The 16,296-nt window shown below is 37.0% G+C and overlaps 1 protein-coding gene across 2 annotated transcripts; it reads left to right on the top strand.

Annotated features, from left to right (window-relative positions):
- Positions 1 to 10,465: 10,465 nt before the first annotated feature.
- LOC149173035 (uncharacterized) lies at positions 10,466 to 13,897 on the top strand. 2 transcript variants are annotated; one of them, XM_089427867.1, is made up of 7 exons: positions 10,466 to 10,484; positions 10,575 to 10,655; positions 11,531 to 11,580; positions 11,679 to 11,777; positions 12,499 to 12,707; positions 12,937 to 13,055; positions 13,781 to 13,897. In XM_089427867.1, exons 3-6 carry the CDS (start codon positions 11,548 to 11,550, stop codon positions 12,950 to 12,952), a joined length of 357 nt encoding a protein of 118 aa, XP_089283993.1. In that variant the 5' UTR covers positions 10,466 to 10,484; positions 10,575 to 10,655; positions 11,531 to 11,547; the 3' UTR covers positions 12,953 to 13,055; positions 13,781 to 13,897. The 2 variants fall into 2 exon arrangements, with proteins under 2 accessions (XP_089283993.1, XP_089283994.1); XM_089427868.1 differs by lacking the exon at positions 11,531 to 11,580 and having other exon boundaries at positions 10,472 to 10,484.
- Positions 13,898 to 16,296: the final 2,399 nt, after the last annotated feature.

The raw sequence follows: 16,296 nt of genomic DNA, 5'->3' as shown, positions 1-16,296 counted from the left end.
CGTCGGATCAAGTGCAAGACCTCAAGCTTGCTCTAGAACTCAAGTTGAGGATTCCCTCAGCAGCTCATCAACTTCTCCATGAAGGTAAACAGCTCGAGGATCTCCCTGTCTTTTTACAACATTAAGAAAAAAACTTCCATTGTTTTTTATCTTTTGTTTGAGAGGGGGAGCTGGGGGTCAGTCCTCCTTAGCTGGGGCATTTTCATACAAGGACGCTGTCCATGCTCAGTTGCCTAAGAGAACAGCTCCACCAGCTCAGGCTCCCAAGCCCTTTCTGGTGGACAAACTGGAAGAAACCCCCTCCATTGAAATAAAGCATCCATCGCTGGATGAGCAAACCCAAAAGTTTGCTGAACATGCCATTATCTGCAGGTTCAATGGGTTATGGCCACGCACAACAGACCTCTACCAATGGCTTCACTCTAACTAGACCAACAATTGCAAGGTTCTGTTATGCTCAAAGGGCTTCTTCATCGTAGTGTTTGCTTTTGGTGAGGACTATCAAAAAGCCTTAACTGATGGACCCTGGTTCTGGGGGGCAGCCGGTCTATTCCTCACCCCTTGGTTCCCAGATTTCGATCCTTCTACAGCAGTCATCACCAAACTCCCCATCTGGGTCAGACTTCCAAACCTCCCGGCGCATCTATGGCACTTTGTTGTATTCCAAGGGATTGGCGATTCTCTAGGCCGCTTTCTAGACACAGACATCACTAGAGGGGAAAAAGGCTTATATACCTTTGCCAGAATTTGTGCAGAAATAGACATGAGCAAAGGTCTCCCGGACCAGATTAATCTCAAAATTGGAGACTTCCATTGGACTCAAACCTTAGATTACGAGAACACAGCCTTTCGCTGCCGAAATTTCCATCATACAGGACACCTCCAAAGCTCTTGTCCCACGATGCCGGCCCAAAAGAAGAAATCCATTCCTAAACAGAAATCCAAAAGCTGGAAGCCACATGATCCTGTCTCCATGGACGATTTTGACTCCAGCTCGGATGAAGAGGAAGAGAATAAGGATTGGCAGCAAGGCCAGCACAGGATTCGCCAGCGACTGGTCCTGTGGCCCCGTCTATTCTACCAGTCTCACAGAAAAGGAATCATGAATCCTCAACCTCGGATTCAGATAAGGAGGCCTCTCTGCTAGCACATATCAGTTTGCAGATCATGCCAGCTCAGCAAAGTCCTCTTGATTGGGTCAAAGTTGGTAAAAAGAAAGGGAAAAAATGTCGAATAGTCGATTCTACACATGTTGGGTAGAATCCTCTGTTCTGTTCTTGCTCCTCTATTCCTCGTGCTTCTTCGTGCTCAGTTCTGCTCTCTTCTCTTCTTCTCTTAGGAGCCGAGGTGGATAGCCTATCCTTTCCAGCTGCCTGTGTTCTTGTCTCTCTTGGTTGTAAGCTCTTATTGTACCACACGTTTACTTAATAGGTTTAGTTTTTACTGAGAAAAAAAATATGAGATTTTTAAAATTTTAATTTAATTACTAATAATTAAATCATTACAAAATATTCATGAAATGTTTTTAATAATTTCAAAATAAAAAATTGAATTTTTTTAATTTATTTTTTACTTTTCAAATTAATATACAAATATTATAAAATTAAATTAAAATAAAATTTGTACAGAATATGGTATTGATAAAGTGTGATATTATAATTAAGGCTAGCCTACTTACTAGTTAAAATAAATTATCATAATTGAAAATTAAGTCATTACAAAATATTCATGGAATATTTTTAATAATCTAAACATGAATGATTGAAATTTATTTCTTTTATGTTTCAAATTAATTTACAAAATATTATAAAATTAAAATAAAATAAAATTGGTATAAAATATGGTATTAATAAGTGTGATGTTATAATAAAAACTAACCTACTCATATATAATAATTATGAAAATAAACTTATAATAATTTTTTAAACGATGTTTAATAATATAGATATGTTATTAAAATACTTAAATATTTTACTGAAAATTATGGTTGTTAGACGAAGGTTCACCACAGCGCTAATGTTCTACTTTTGTTCATTACCACGCATAATATAAATACAATTATCTCAAAACATATCGAATTTACTATTCAACGTTAATTTAATATATCATTTATTGCTTTGATTATCAGAACCAAAATATAATTTTTTAAAGTTAAAATTTTATTTTGTCATTGCTGGTTTGATTATTAAAACCAATATATATTTTTTTTAAATTAAAATTTTTATTTTACCTGCATTACTTGACACCTTTTGGTGCTATCGCTCATTTAAATTTAAAAAAAAAACTTGTTCATTGTAAAGAGGTTGAAAATGATAACCCCTATGAGGAATTGAGAGACCGACAGCGAGTTCAGAACGAAGGAACGGACCGTTTAAGTTTAAAAAATGTGGCTACAATTTTTAATTATAGATTTTATTAAATTGTTCTCAAAAATAAAAATGAAAATTTATTTAATAACCACAAATTAAAATGTCAATAGACAATCAAATTGAACACATCCTGAGAATTTCATCCTAGGTGAATATAATACCACTCTTATAATATTACAATTTTTAATTAATACAACCACCCTGGCTGTCACAAGCTATATTCCGGCCGTGAAATTACTCCAGCAATGCTACCGCTGCCGGCTTCCGCTTCTTTGTATTTTCACGGCCGTCTTGCTCGATTCCACTGCCCGGGAAAAGATTTAACGGCGACCGCTCTAGGTTTACTCCAAATAACCAGAGGGAGGAAGAAGAAAGAGAATCACCGTCTGTGGACGGAAAAGCCCTGTCGAGATTCACGAAGACCAGCGACGATGGATTCCCATCATCTGACGCAGTCGGCTCGAGCGCCTTGGAATCATGGAAGTTGAGAGAATCGTGGTTGCGGCGGGACGGAATCGAACGTCGAGCAACGACGTTCATCAATGGCGGCGCCGGGTAGAAATGCTGCGCCCACTGCTGATACCCGGCCACGACGAAGGGGTCAACGGACAGCGGACAGCGTTTGGGGATCGGCGGCGCTGCGGCCGGGGGGAGGAAACTGTTGGGCCGGTGGCAAAAGGTGATGAAGAGGTGACGCGAACTAGAGCTCCGCTCGAAGGTAACGATGTCGCCCGCTTGGAGGCGTTTTTCTTTGACATAGCGGCTCCAGCCCTTGGTAAGCCCGTAACTCTGGCTGCTGTTCCAGTAAGAATAGTGGAACCACCATGTTTTGTCGGTTCCGTCCTCGAAACTTAGCAGCAGCCCTTTACCTTTGCTCCCGCGAGACGCCACGTCGAGTGGGAAATATTTCTCGGCGTGCTGCTTCGGAATGACAAGGTGGTTCAACTTCCTAACGTCGCTGGGCGTCACGGTCTTGTTGAACAGGTGCTCGCGGGGCTCCAAGGGATTCGAGCGGGCAACCTTAGTATTTATGTGGGAACAACTCTTATTTTGGTCCAATTCTTCATCGTAGGTGTGCTTTCTGAGCATGTCCACGATCTCGTACTTGGAGTGTCCGCGCAGAAACACCGCCTCCGAGTGGCTGTCGGCGAAGTTGAAATTGGTGATGGCGTCGGGGCCTCGAAACTTTGTGGCGGCCCTATCGTAGGCTCTGGCGGCGTCTTCTTCGCGATTGAATGTCCCTAGCCAGACTCGCTTGTGATTCTCATATATCTGCGCGCCCCACCGCTGGTTTGGCTGCAGCACTATGCCCTTGTACTGTGACGACTGCAGCTTCTTGCGGTAATTCTTCTCACCCTGCACCGATGGCATATTGTTGTTCTCGGACGAGACGGTGCTGATTCCACTCCCCATTCTTTCCAGCTCAGTCTGACCCACAAATGAAGAAGAATTAGAGCAAACTGAGTTGCCAACAGGCGCAGGTAACGAGTTTGAGTCGTCCTCGATCACACTCCCGGCCTCCTCCTTGTCTGTTATTGTCGAATCACCTCCCATCACCTTCTTTCTGAAGACCGCTGTCCAAGTAGATTCTGGTTCCCTTGAATTACTGGAGCTCTCGTCTTTGACGGGACCGTAGCATCTTCCCAATCTTAAACCCAGATCGCAACTGTCATTGCCGGCCACCTGCAATATATACCCAACTTCAACGTTATGACAACAGGTAGCTTAATCCATACACAGACATTTATTGTTCTAATTCTCAATAAAGATGTTTAGATTTCAATAAAAAAACAAAATTGATGAAATTTGGATATGTGGGAAGAAGAAGATAAAGTAGATCTCAAAACCCATTAAACAATCAAACAATAATATAGTCATGTTGGTGTACATGCACCTAGATTAGCTCCAGTTGTTGGTGTACATGCATTTAGACTAGCTGTGTTGGTGTATATGCACCTAGATTAGCTCCAGTTAACTTATTTCTTGCATGTGGCACATGTACACATTAACATAAGATAAAGCACACTTAGCTTTAGTTAGCTTTAGTTATTGCATGTACAACTAAGCTTAACTTAGTTTCTTTTATGTATTTATTCTAAAACTAATATTTTAGAATCAATTTCATTCTTTTCTCAATTCTTGCTCGCTTCCTTCCTTCTCTTGCAAGCTTGTTTATTCTTTTGCAGATCTAGATCCGTGTATCTCAAAATCTTACATGGTATCAGAGCACAAGGATTTGTAATCAGTGCACAAGCAATTTTATTTGCAGGTTCAGAAGATTGAAGCAACAACAAAGAATGGAGTCTAAATTGGAGTTTCCACAATCGACAATTCTCACTCCATATAATTACATCGAATGGAAGCCAAAGATTCAACTTCATCTCAGAAGTAGAGGCTTATTTCGAATAACCATGGAAACGGAAGTTGAACCAACATCAGCAATGGAGAAAACAAGATATTTCAATCGCATGGACGAGGCCTTCGGCATCCTATGTTTATCTATTTCTCCAGAACTGCTATTTCATGTTGAATCATGTTCAACTCCAAATGAAGTATGGAAAAAATTGGAAGGATTGTTTGGAAAATAGGATGAAATGCAAGGTCACATTCTTGAAAATGAGTTAAACTCATTAGATCCGAGAAAGTTTGAGAACATTCAAGATTTTTTCACAAGGTATAAAGCCTTGTTGGTTCAGCTGAAAGGATGCGGGATCAACAAATCCAAGCAAGAAAATCAGTTGATTCTTTCCATTTTATCAAAACTTGGTCCAGAGTATGCAGTATTCGTCTCTACATTCCACACAGTCAGATCTGCAACTGGTGCAGATTGGAAGATGCCCTCACTGGATTCTTTTATTTAGTCTTTGATGCATGAGCAAGATAAGCTCATCAAAATGGGCACATTTAAAAATTCCAAAGCGCATGCACTTACTATGCATGCAAAAGGAAAGGCAAATTCCAAAGACCATCAGAAAGGAAAAGGGAAGAAGGATCCTGATCCAAGAAAGGGAGGACATCCCAAACCCCCTGATGGATCATCTGGCTCAAAGGAAAGGAAAGGAACGAAAGGGCAATAAATGTGCAATTATTGCCACCGTGGTTTTCATCCTGAATCTGCATGCATGAAGAAGACTATAGATCTTATGGCGCAAACACTCCAGCAACACAATCTTGGAGACCACATTCCTGAGAATGCTAAGAAGAAGTCTGGAGAAAAAGCACTAGATCCAAGAGGTAACGAGCATGCTTTGACTGCTCTTCATTCTGCACCACAAGAATGGATCATCGATTCAGGAGCTTCACATCATATGGCTTCTTCAAAGGAATCATTTTCTTCTCTACATGCATACTCAGGTCATCCCATTCTCATGGGGGATAATTCTGCAGTTGCAGCAACTGGACAAGGAAGAATGCAATTCGAAGATGGAAGTTTTGAAAATGTCTTACATATTCCAAGGCTTTCTGTGAATCTTCTCTCAGTGTATCAGATGACACACACAGGCAGCGGAAGGAAAGTGGAATTTACCCCAGATTCCGTGAGCATTTATGACATGCAAACCAATTTGAAGATTGCATCTGGCAAGGTAAATGATTAATCTCGTATGTATACATTTTCTGATTTTGTTCCTCAATCAGATTCTATTTTGCTACTTACGCATGCAAATGAAGAAAGTAGGATTTGGCACGAGAGATTTGGGCACTTGAATTTCAGATATATGCAACAGCTTAGTAATCAAGGGATGGTCAAAGGATTTCCAACCATTGACTTTTCAGATGGTGTTTGTAATGGATGTGCTCTTGGAAAGCATCCACAAGAAAAATTCGAGAAGGGGCATGCATGGAGAGCCTCTTCACCTTTGGAACTTGTACACAGTGATCTCATGGGTCCATTTCCGGTGCTTTCAATGAGCAAAGCAAGATATGTATTGTCATTTATAGATGATTACACGAGATTCACTTGGGTTTACTTCTTGAAACTCAAGTCTGAATTTTTTCAACATCTAAAGATTTTCAAAGCGCATGCGGAAAATCATTCTGGAAAACGCATCAAAATACTCCGCACAGATAATGGGACGGAATATGTCAACAAAGATATCAAGAATCTTTGTGATGAAGCAGGCATACAGTTGCAGCATACAGTTCCTTACACTCCAGAGCAAAATGGCGTGGCTGAAAGGAAAAATCGATCTTTGAAAGAGATGGCTAATTGCATGTTGCATGCAAGATCTCTTCTGTCGAAATTGTGGGCAGAAGCTATTAATTGTGCCTCATACATCCAGAACAGATCTCCTCATAAATCTTTTACTGGAAAAACACCTTTTGAGGCTTGGACTGGCATGCAACCTGAAGTTAGTTATTTCCGCATTTTTGGATCTCAAGCATGGGCCCACATTCCTTCAGAGAAGAGAAAGGCTTTGGAGCCTCAAAGCAAAGCATGCATGTTTGTTGGATATTCTGATGAAGTCAAAGGGTACAGATTGCTTGATATCCACACTGAAGAGCTCTTTATTGAAAGGAGTGTAAAGTTTGACGAAGATATTTCGCATGCACCAGTAGATGAACTTGTTACCAAATTTTCATCATCACTCATTCATGAGTATGTAGATGAAACTTCAGACCAGCATTCTGATGAAGATGAGTCTTTTCCTGTGACCCTTGTTAGACCACCAGTTGTTGAACATCGAGATCATACTTCTGCATGTAGTTCGGAAGATTCTCGACCACCTTCAACACAAAAATGGCGCAGCATGAGTGATATCCTTGATGATCCTGCCTCTATCCGTCTGTTTGAGGAAGATCCGCAAGCACTCTTAGCTATGGAGCCATCCATGCCCATGCATGCTTATATGATGCATGGATCTGATCCACAAACTTATGCAGAAGCAAATGGGCATCCTGAATGGAAGCCGCCATGGATGAGGAATATAACTCTCTCATTGAGAACCAGACTTGGGATTTGGTTCCGCTACCTTCAAATCACAAACTTGTGAGATGCAAGTGGGTTTACCGGACCAAGAAAGCATCAAATGGCCAAGTTAGTCGATATTAAGGCACGATTGGTAGCAAAAGGTTTTCAGCAAGTACATGGTGTTGACTATGATGACACTTTTGCTCCAGTGGAAAAAATGGATTCCATTCGGCTAGCTCTCTCCATTGCAGCAGCAAGAGGATGGGAGGTGCATCATATGGATGTGAAGAATGCCTTTCTTCATGGTGATCTCGAGGAGGAAATCTACATGGAGCAGCCACCGGGATACATGCAGAATTCATCTCTGGTATGCAAACTAAAGAAGTCTCTCTATGGCCTCAAGCAGGCACCTAGAGCATGGTATGCAAAGATGGATTCTTAGTTTTGCAGAGATCCAGTGCAGCGACAGCGTACCAAACACATCGAGATCCACATGCACTTCATTAGAGAAATCATTCATGATGGGATCATCGATCTTCAGTACTGTCCTAGTTCCGAGCAGATTGCTGACATCTTCACCAAGACTTTCACTAAGCAGAAGTTTTGATTCCTGCGAGATCGTCTCGGGGTGAAGGACACGACTGCCTAGCAGTTGTCTTTTCTCTACTTTTGCATTATATTTTGAGGGAGGGTTTTCTTCCCACTGGGTTTTCCCTCTTTCCTCCTTTTTATGCATTGTATATGGGTACCTAAAATGGCCGTGTTGCCGGGACCCATTCATTTTGCATCACACTCACCTAAGTTATGCTTAAGGGGGGGTGTTGGTGTACATGCACCTAGATTAGCTCCAGTTAACTTATTGCTTGCATGTGGCACATGTACAAATTAACATAAGATAAAGCACACTTAGCTTTAGTTAACTTTAGTTATTGCATGTACAACTAAGCTTAACTTAGTTGCTTTTATGTATTTATTCTAAAACTAATATTGTAGAATCAATTTCATTCTTTTCTCAATTCTTGCTCGCTTCCTTCCTTCTCTTGCAAGCTTGTTTATTGTTTTTCATATCTAGATCTGTGTATGTCAAAATCTTACAAGTCAGCAATCAATCCCAACCACAGCATGTGGCTCCAGCCAAATACATACACAATGAGGATTTGACATTGGCTAACCTTGAGCAAATTACAAAGAGCCACCTGCACGGGCACAGCCATATCCTTGCCGGACATATTCACCGGCCTTGAGAAACGCCCCTACAACTTGGATGCAATCACAAAATTCAGGAGGAATGAAGAATTAGGGACGGTGCCATCGGAACGATGTATACTCAATTGAGATTTATATATTCAAGCAGCTCTGAATGAGTAGAAGGGCAAGTAAAAGAAACTGAAAAATTATAGAAAGAGGAAAGCAGTAGGAAGGAGTATGTAATTTGAAGCAATGGTGTCTCTGCTGGTCCAAGGTAAATAGTCACTTAGGCAGCAAATGATCCGCGGGATGTGTTCATAGTTGTTCGTATGTATTGTTTACTCTGGCAGGCAGGCAGGCAGCTGTCCATTCCGATCGCTGTAAAGCCAGAGTCCTCATGTCTCAGATAATTTTCTACCCACATAAAGTCGACTTTTTATCGAATTAAACAGAATTTCAATAAATTTCCAGATCAAACTCAACAAATTTATAACTTCAAGAAAACAATTTTTTCTAGGTAGAGCTCAACAAATTTATAACTTCCAAAAAAAACCGATTGATGGAAAGATTAACTTACTCCCTGTAAACCAAACCCCGCGTCAATAAGAAACCGTGGGGTGAATCCCACCGCAGGCACCTCCAAACGCGTAGTCTAATAAGGCGGAGGAGTTGTCTGAAAAGTTATAAAAATTTTGGTCATATTTAAAGAAAATCGAGCAAGGATTTTTGTAAATCCAAGTTATAGTTGTTAAACTTCAAAATTTTAGGTGTATTTGATGTTTTGATGGTGTTGAATCCATTTCCACCATCAAAAACACAATTCAAAAATTATTCTTTTGCCCACTTTTGACTATCCAAACAATTCCTCCGCCTCCTTAAACAACTCCCACATCAAGATGCTCTGACCCATGCACCTGGCTTCTTGAAATCCCAGATTACGTCATATGAGCTGGTACAATGACATCACTGTCCTTGTCCATTGCATCTGCCCCTAAATGGTGGACGAGAACAAATTACGAGACCTGCTTTTAATCTGCGTGGCATAAGATTCTCTACAGGTACTCCTTTCTACGCTAATTTAAATTATGTTATGCTTTTGAAAAGAATGCGAGTGGTAGACATAATTTTCACATTATTATACCTGCCGAAGTAGGTATATAGCGATCGATATCGCTTTGACTACGTTTGACTTTTTAAATATCAACCGCTATTCAATATTTTAACCAAAGTTTTACGCAAAAAAGTGAATTTTTAAAATCATTTAAATATTTTTCGATGGTTTTCATTGGCTATTCAGCTTTGGGGTCTTATTGCCGACGTCGAACTTGCTTTTAAGCGAAGTTTGGCCTTTATCCAAAGTTTTTGGAGTATCATATAAAAAACATTTCGTCAAACAAAATTTTTATCCAAAGTTTTGTTACGCAGGTCTTATTGCAGGGTTTAGTTTCCATATGTAATCGTCCCTTTTAACATATGCTAAGTTGCTAAGTTGCAGGATTTTGTTTTCATCTTGGGAATCTTCAATGAAAACTATACGACGATCCTAGCCTTACATTTGGAGAACCCTAAATCTAACACCTGTCACTCATTAGGGTTGGCTTGGTAACTCATTTCACGGAATAGACTCCAGATGGCTAACATGCTATCCTTCTTAATAATGTAGGTGGCTCTTAACACCATGAAATGTGCGGCCATTAGTTCAGTTGAAGGTGTACCCAGTTTTGCAGGCTCACCCCCTCATCCGGAGAAGAATCAAGTCTGGAAAGGGGTTCCTTACGGTTTTTACTTTTTTACTTTCGCAACAGGGGTTTCGCTTGTCTCAATTTCACCTCAATCTCCAGGACTGCATGGTCGGAGCAATGTCCACCACTTGCGAAGTAATAAGGTGAGGGTTTGTAATTATTATGAAATTGTTACTATATTCTTTACTGCATAGTGAACCAACTCACAAACTGCAACGATGTTGACTACAGTCATCCCGCCTTGGGTGTGAGCCACAGTCCCTCTTGCAACAACAGGTAAACATCGACTCTTAAACGCTCTTGTCCAATTTGGTCCTTCTATTGCATTGTTCATTAATTTTAACCCATCTCCCTTGTTTGCTGCAGGTAAGGGTTACCACGCTCAAATTCTGGGTACATTGAGGGCTATGTCCTCGTTTCTGTCTAACACATAACTTATTTTCCCAGGTTCTTTTCTTGCTCTGCTCCATCACCAGAATAGTCTGAACGAAATCTTAAGTTATATGGTCATGGCTACTTTCCACCAGCGTTTTCTTAGTTTTTTTTTAAGTAATATAGTTTTGTCGGATGGTATCTATGCATCCCACCGGTTGTAGTCTTACGAACCATTCAATGGTCTGAGGATTTTCTTTTCTTTTTTGTTTAACTAACACAGGACTGTAATTTTGTTTTGTTTTGTTAATTTCTCTTAGTTTTTTTCTTCTTTTTAATTTATAGGGGTTGTTCGGCATAATATTACGACTCCAGTTTGTATCTAAACGTAGACCCACAACGAGTTAATTAACTAAATGCAATTTTGTTTTCTATGGTTCACTTATTTAAATATTTTGGTGGTTATCTGATAGCGTTGTTTCCCTCTCTCAATATTTTGTTTATTTTGTTATGCTGTAATTTAGTTCGGATTATTTCCACATTACTCTCCAGGGTTGTATTCAAGTTTAGATATGTAAAATCCATATCAGAACTGTCACCATGGCTGACCTCACGGTTGGCCGGGGGACTTAATCTGGTGTGTTGTTTTTCAGATGAAAAATTGCATACTATATTATCAGTTTGATTGTTTCTCGTTGGGAAATGATTATGTAATTTTCTTCATGCATAGATGTTATGTTATGTGGTATCTATATGTATATGCATTGAACCAGATATTTTCCATTTTATAATGTTTGGCTGGAACGCAACTGCCTAAGAGTACGTGTAGGCTTGCTTCTCAATCCTTTTTTGTTTAATGTTGTGTTTGTATTTCTATAATATTTATCAGTGAACTATGCAATTAGTACGAATATATTACGTGTATGATCTTATCTTTACTTTGATAACAGTTCCATTCTGATTTTTTATGCAACTCCCAACACAGTTCTATACCGCACTGGTAAATACAATTTGATTGTATACACTTTTGATTTCTATATGTATTGTCATATTCTTGTTTTATTTATCAAGATTCCCTGTTTATTTTAATCTGTGCAGGTATATACAATTACCACAGTGGTCCTAGTTCGGCAAACTTTATATTATGGCTACATCCGCACGTGGCGGAAGACAAGGAAAGCGAAATCCTCTCCCGAGGTATGATGGTTGATATGAATTTGACATAACAGTAATCTTCTTGAATATCCTATCAGAGTTATCTTTCCATTGCAATCTGATATAATTTTTAATGGATATAGAACCGTATAAAGTAACTTTAATGGATATATATAATATTTCTTTTTCTTGAAATTTGATGGGAAATCTGAGTACTTTCCATATTTTGTGGATGGTCATCTACTTTATCTAATGAAGGGGTTTGTTTTGAAATGAAAGTAGGGAAATCTGAGTGCTTTCCATATTTTGTGGATAGCCATCTACTTTATCTAATTAAGGGGTTTGTTTGAAATAAAGTTCGGAAATCTGAGTGTTTTCCATATTTTGTGGATGGCTATCTACTAATCTAATTAAGGGGTCTATTTTAAGGAAATCAAAGAGAGCCTAATTCATCATCAACAACCATATTAGTAACATTTTTTTAAAAGGGTTTATTTTAAGGAAATAAAAAAGAGTCTAATTCATCATCAACAACCATATCATTTTTTGTTATAATCTATTTCTTTAGACTATTAGACCAAACTCTTGAACTTACTTTAACTCATATAATAATGTAAAGTTAATGAGAATCAAATTCATCATCAACAAAAATATCAAAAACAAACCTTGAAATTACTTCAGCTCATATATAATAATGTAAAGTTATATTATTGTTGCTACTTTAATGGATATACAACAATGTAAATTTGTCTTATTGTTCCAGAAAAAGCAGCTCTCTGGAAGCAAGGATCGGTCAAACCACACAGAGCCCCTGAACGTACCAGAGAATAAAGACTATTCTGAGGAGCTAGGCAAGAAAAATGACGCAGATAATTTCAAGAAATTATCCAATGGGACTCCTGCATCTAGTTTACCTATTCCCACTTTTTCACCGGCTCATGACAGATCGGTTGGAAGAAACCTATACTACATGTAAATGCCAGAATCGCCTCCCTGGTCTTTGGACTCCTTTTTTAATCAAATCCGCTCGAATTTTATAATGGTTCCACAACTTGAAAAAGTCATTTTATAGGTTCTGAGATTCTAGCTTGAAGCGATGATACGAGCAATATAGCTTTAAGGCGGAGCTATAATAATAGTAAATATTTTCGGCAGCTTTACGGTGGAATGGTAATAACAATAAATATTTTATTGTGTGCAGCTTTAAGGTGGAGTGATAATACCTGCAATGTTAAGGAAGTCATTTTTATGTACAACAATACTTCGAGGTACTGCCGAGGGACAATGCTCGACTTATCTTCCGATCATCTAAATTTCCAGGTAGCTGTTGCATTTTCTTTATTTTCATAGTTTACTTCGCAAAGACATGCTTTTTTTTTCCCTCAGATTTGAACAATTTCTGCGATTTTAGCTTGGACCAATGATAAGAGCTGCAACTTTAAATGGGAGTGATAATAATAGTAAATATTTTATCCTGATTTAAGGTGGAGTGATAATACTAGGCAAAAAAATTGATAATTTTCCGCAGCTTTAAGCTGGGCTGAACATACGAATAACTATTCATGTCCGTTGATGTACATAGCATGCACTTTCAACTCATCTGATTATGCCATGGTGAACATGCCTATGCCTAGCACCACACCGAGAATTAATCTGGTTGTTTCTTTTTGAAATACAAAAGCCTTCACGTGCATGGATTACATTTTGCAACAAGATGCATTCGATGAATTATTCGATGAATTATTGTTTTCTGTCTATTACACAATGTGGTTGATATAGTTCGAGAGAAAACAAAATGTCAGAGAAAATATTGTTTCAATTGTATTTAAATTTTGCATGCCATATATGTTTGTTAAAAAGGGAAATGGTACAGATTAAATATTGTTCCAATCGTTGTTGTATTTTACACGATATATAAATTTGTTCAACTTTATCCGAAAAAAAAAGGTTAACTAAAAATTGAAATAGTTGGATTTAACACAATATATAGATTCATTAAGCTTTAACTGATAATGAAGACCTTTATTAATGTCTTGTGCGAACAGGTGGGCAGACGGGCACACGCAATGGTTGTGTGTTTTGCATGTTGCTGGATGTCTAGGTGTCTCGCAATGGCGGGCTGAATGCTTCAGTTCATAGAGAGAGCCCTGTTGTGGAAACAATTTCACCTCTTGACTAGTGTCTCGCAATGGCGGGTTGAATGCTTCAGTTCATAGAGAGAGCCCTGTTGTGGAAACAATTTCACCTCTTGACTAGGTAGATACAGTTATGCTTCTAGTTGGATTTATTGACTGGACTAATGAAGTTCCAGTCTAAGAAGCAGCCGAGCCGAAGACTAGCAATGTATGGTGAACTTGGTTAGTCATGTGTCCTATGCTTCTTTTGAACTTGGTCAATCGACTTCGCTTATTATTTCAATCCAAATTAATATACAAGCTATTTTCGGCAGGTATCCCGTGTGCAACGCGAACTTTTAAAGTTACGGAGTAGATTCTCACAGGATCTTTAGAAATATCCTGAAAGTAGAATGAAACTTCCAAACTTTTGTTTCACAAAAATTTATGTCTAAGGCCTTTTGAATAATCCACTACAATACAATATATGAAGCATTGGATTATTACACTCCACTCCAATACAATATAGATTTAAATATTTTAGGTCAGAAAATGCAATGCAAGTGGTTTGCATCGGAAACTAAAACAAAGGTTTATTAACATGTGATCATCAATTTTAATCCTTATTACTCTCCGCCATCTAAATGTTCCAATGTTTTAAAAACGAAAATGTTGATTACAATAATGTTTTAATTTATCGCCTAAAACCTAAAACAGTATATTCTTAATTATATCCAACATCATGCACCCAACACAACTTGGGGCTACACAATAAAAATCAATAGTCTGTTTGTTTGATTCCACTTGTAAGTCTGGCTTCCTTTGAGAAATAAAGGAAATGCTCATTTTTTACATACGATGAGCTCACGGCTGACATTATTATGATTACGTCTGCAAAACCTTAGTGCAACAGAAACACGGGGAAAATGAAAGTATTAGAAGTTCATGAAGTGTAAAGAAAAAACTTTTCATATTTAAGTACGTAGTCATTCACAAAGTTTTGACATTGGTTTACACTGAAGTATTTGATTTAATGGATTATTTAATAAGTAAATAATTAATAAAAGCAAATTTAAAATGGAATAGAAATATGTATTTTTAATTATTGCGTTGAGAGCAGTGAAGTATTTGATTTAATGGATTATTTAAGAGTAAATAATTAATAAAAGCAAATTTAAAATGGAATAGACATATGTATTTTTAATTATTGTGTTAGAGTGGTATAATAGAGATGTTGTAATATTATATTTAATATTTTTGACCTAATATTATATTTAACATTTTTATTTGGTCAAAATAAAATAAAAATTAAATTAAAAAACATAAAACTGATAATTGACAATTATAATCAATGATGAAATTAGTTTAGATCTATCTTAACTATGGAGTTATTATGTGTTTAGATGGATAAAATATTTTGAGATGCAAACCTTTTTAGACAGAAAAAAAAAAAGTTAAAATAGATCTATGATGGTTGTATATAATGTTAGTAAGTATCATTAAATATAAGAATACATTAAATAGAATGAAATATTAGAACCTTTTTAAAATTACTTTAAACTCAAGCTAGGATGGCATATGGATGCTCCATCTTAATTAGATCATTATGGGATAGGAAAGAGATCATGATCATTTAGCAAAATAAAGATAATATTGGAAATTATTACCTCAAAGTTTAAGGAAAAGTTGTAGTGTGCTAAGGAGTGAGAAGAGAAAGGTAATAAATATATTACAAGGAAGTGATAAAACCAAAAACACTGATTACTTGTCAATTCTCAAACCTTTTTTCGAGAAAAGAGTTGAAATGAAAAACACTTTATCTTAAATTATCCCTCATATACTCAAATTATATACCAATTCAAAATATTTATCACATTATCAACTTTCTCCACCTTTTAACTTACAAAAACTATGATTATCTTGAAATACTTATCGTGTATATATGTATACACATAATGCATAGAATTCCAAGTAATATTTAATCTTTTAAAAATTTCTTCGGGGATTTTTAGTATTAATGGATGTTAATCTTTTAAAAATTTCACAGAGAATTTCTGTCTTAAGGATGTTTTTCATTATCATTGGGATCCAAATTATATATAGATTGTTTTTATATATTCTAAGTTTTTATATGGTTTAATTTATATTTAAAAAATATGTTTAATTAATTTTAAGTTAAATTATATAAAATATTTATGATAGGTGGAAAAGATATTTAAAACATGAAATATTTATGGTGGGTAAAAGAGATGTTTAAAATATTCAATTTTAAAATTTCATTTTTTTTTTTATAAGATTTAGTCTTATTAAAGATTGGTGATTTCTTACGCTTTAGGCTAACTTCACATATCACTAATACTAATAATATAAATAAAAATATAAATATATTTAAAATATTAATTAAAAAATCTAATTTAATAAATAATAAAAAATAATAAAAAATTTAA

Source organism: Pinus tabuliformis, chromosome 4_2, assembly GCF_031772625.1.
Source record: "Pinus tabuliformis cultivar Carrire ecotype Pingquan chromosome 4_2, CPIR1, whole genome shotgun sequence".
Classification (NCBI taxonomy): Eukaryota; Viridiplantae; Streptophyta; class Pinopsida; order Pinales; family Pinaceae; genus Pinus; species Pinus tabuliformis.
This window is presented reverse-complemented; position numbering and strand designations above follow the sequence as displayed.

Bases quoted from the DNA above. Each gene is read 5' to 3' on its own strand.
- LOC149173035 (XM_089427867.1), top strand. From the start codon at position 11,548: ATGCAACTCCCAACACAGTTCTATACCGCACTG. The intron at 11,581-11,678 runs GTAAATACAATT...TAATCTGTGCAG, and splicing joins CACAGTTCTATACCGCACTG to GTATATACAATTACCACAGT. The intron at 11,778-12,498 runs GTATGATGGTTG...TTATTGTTCCAG, and splicing joins AAGCGAAATCCTCTCCCGAG to AAAAAGCAGCTCTCTGGAAG.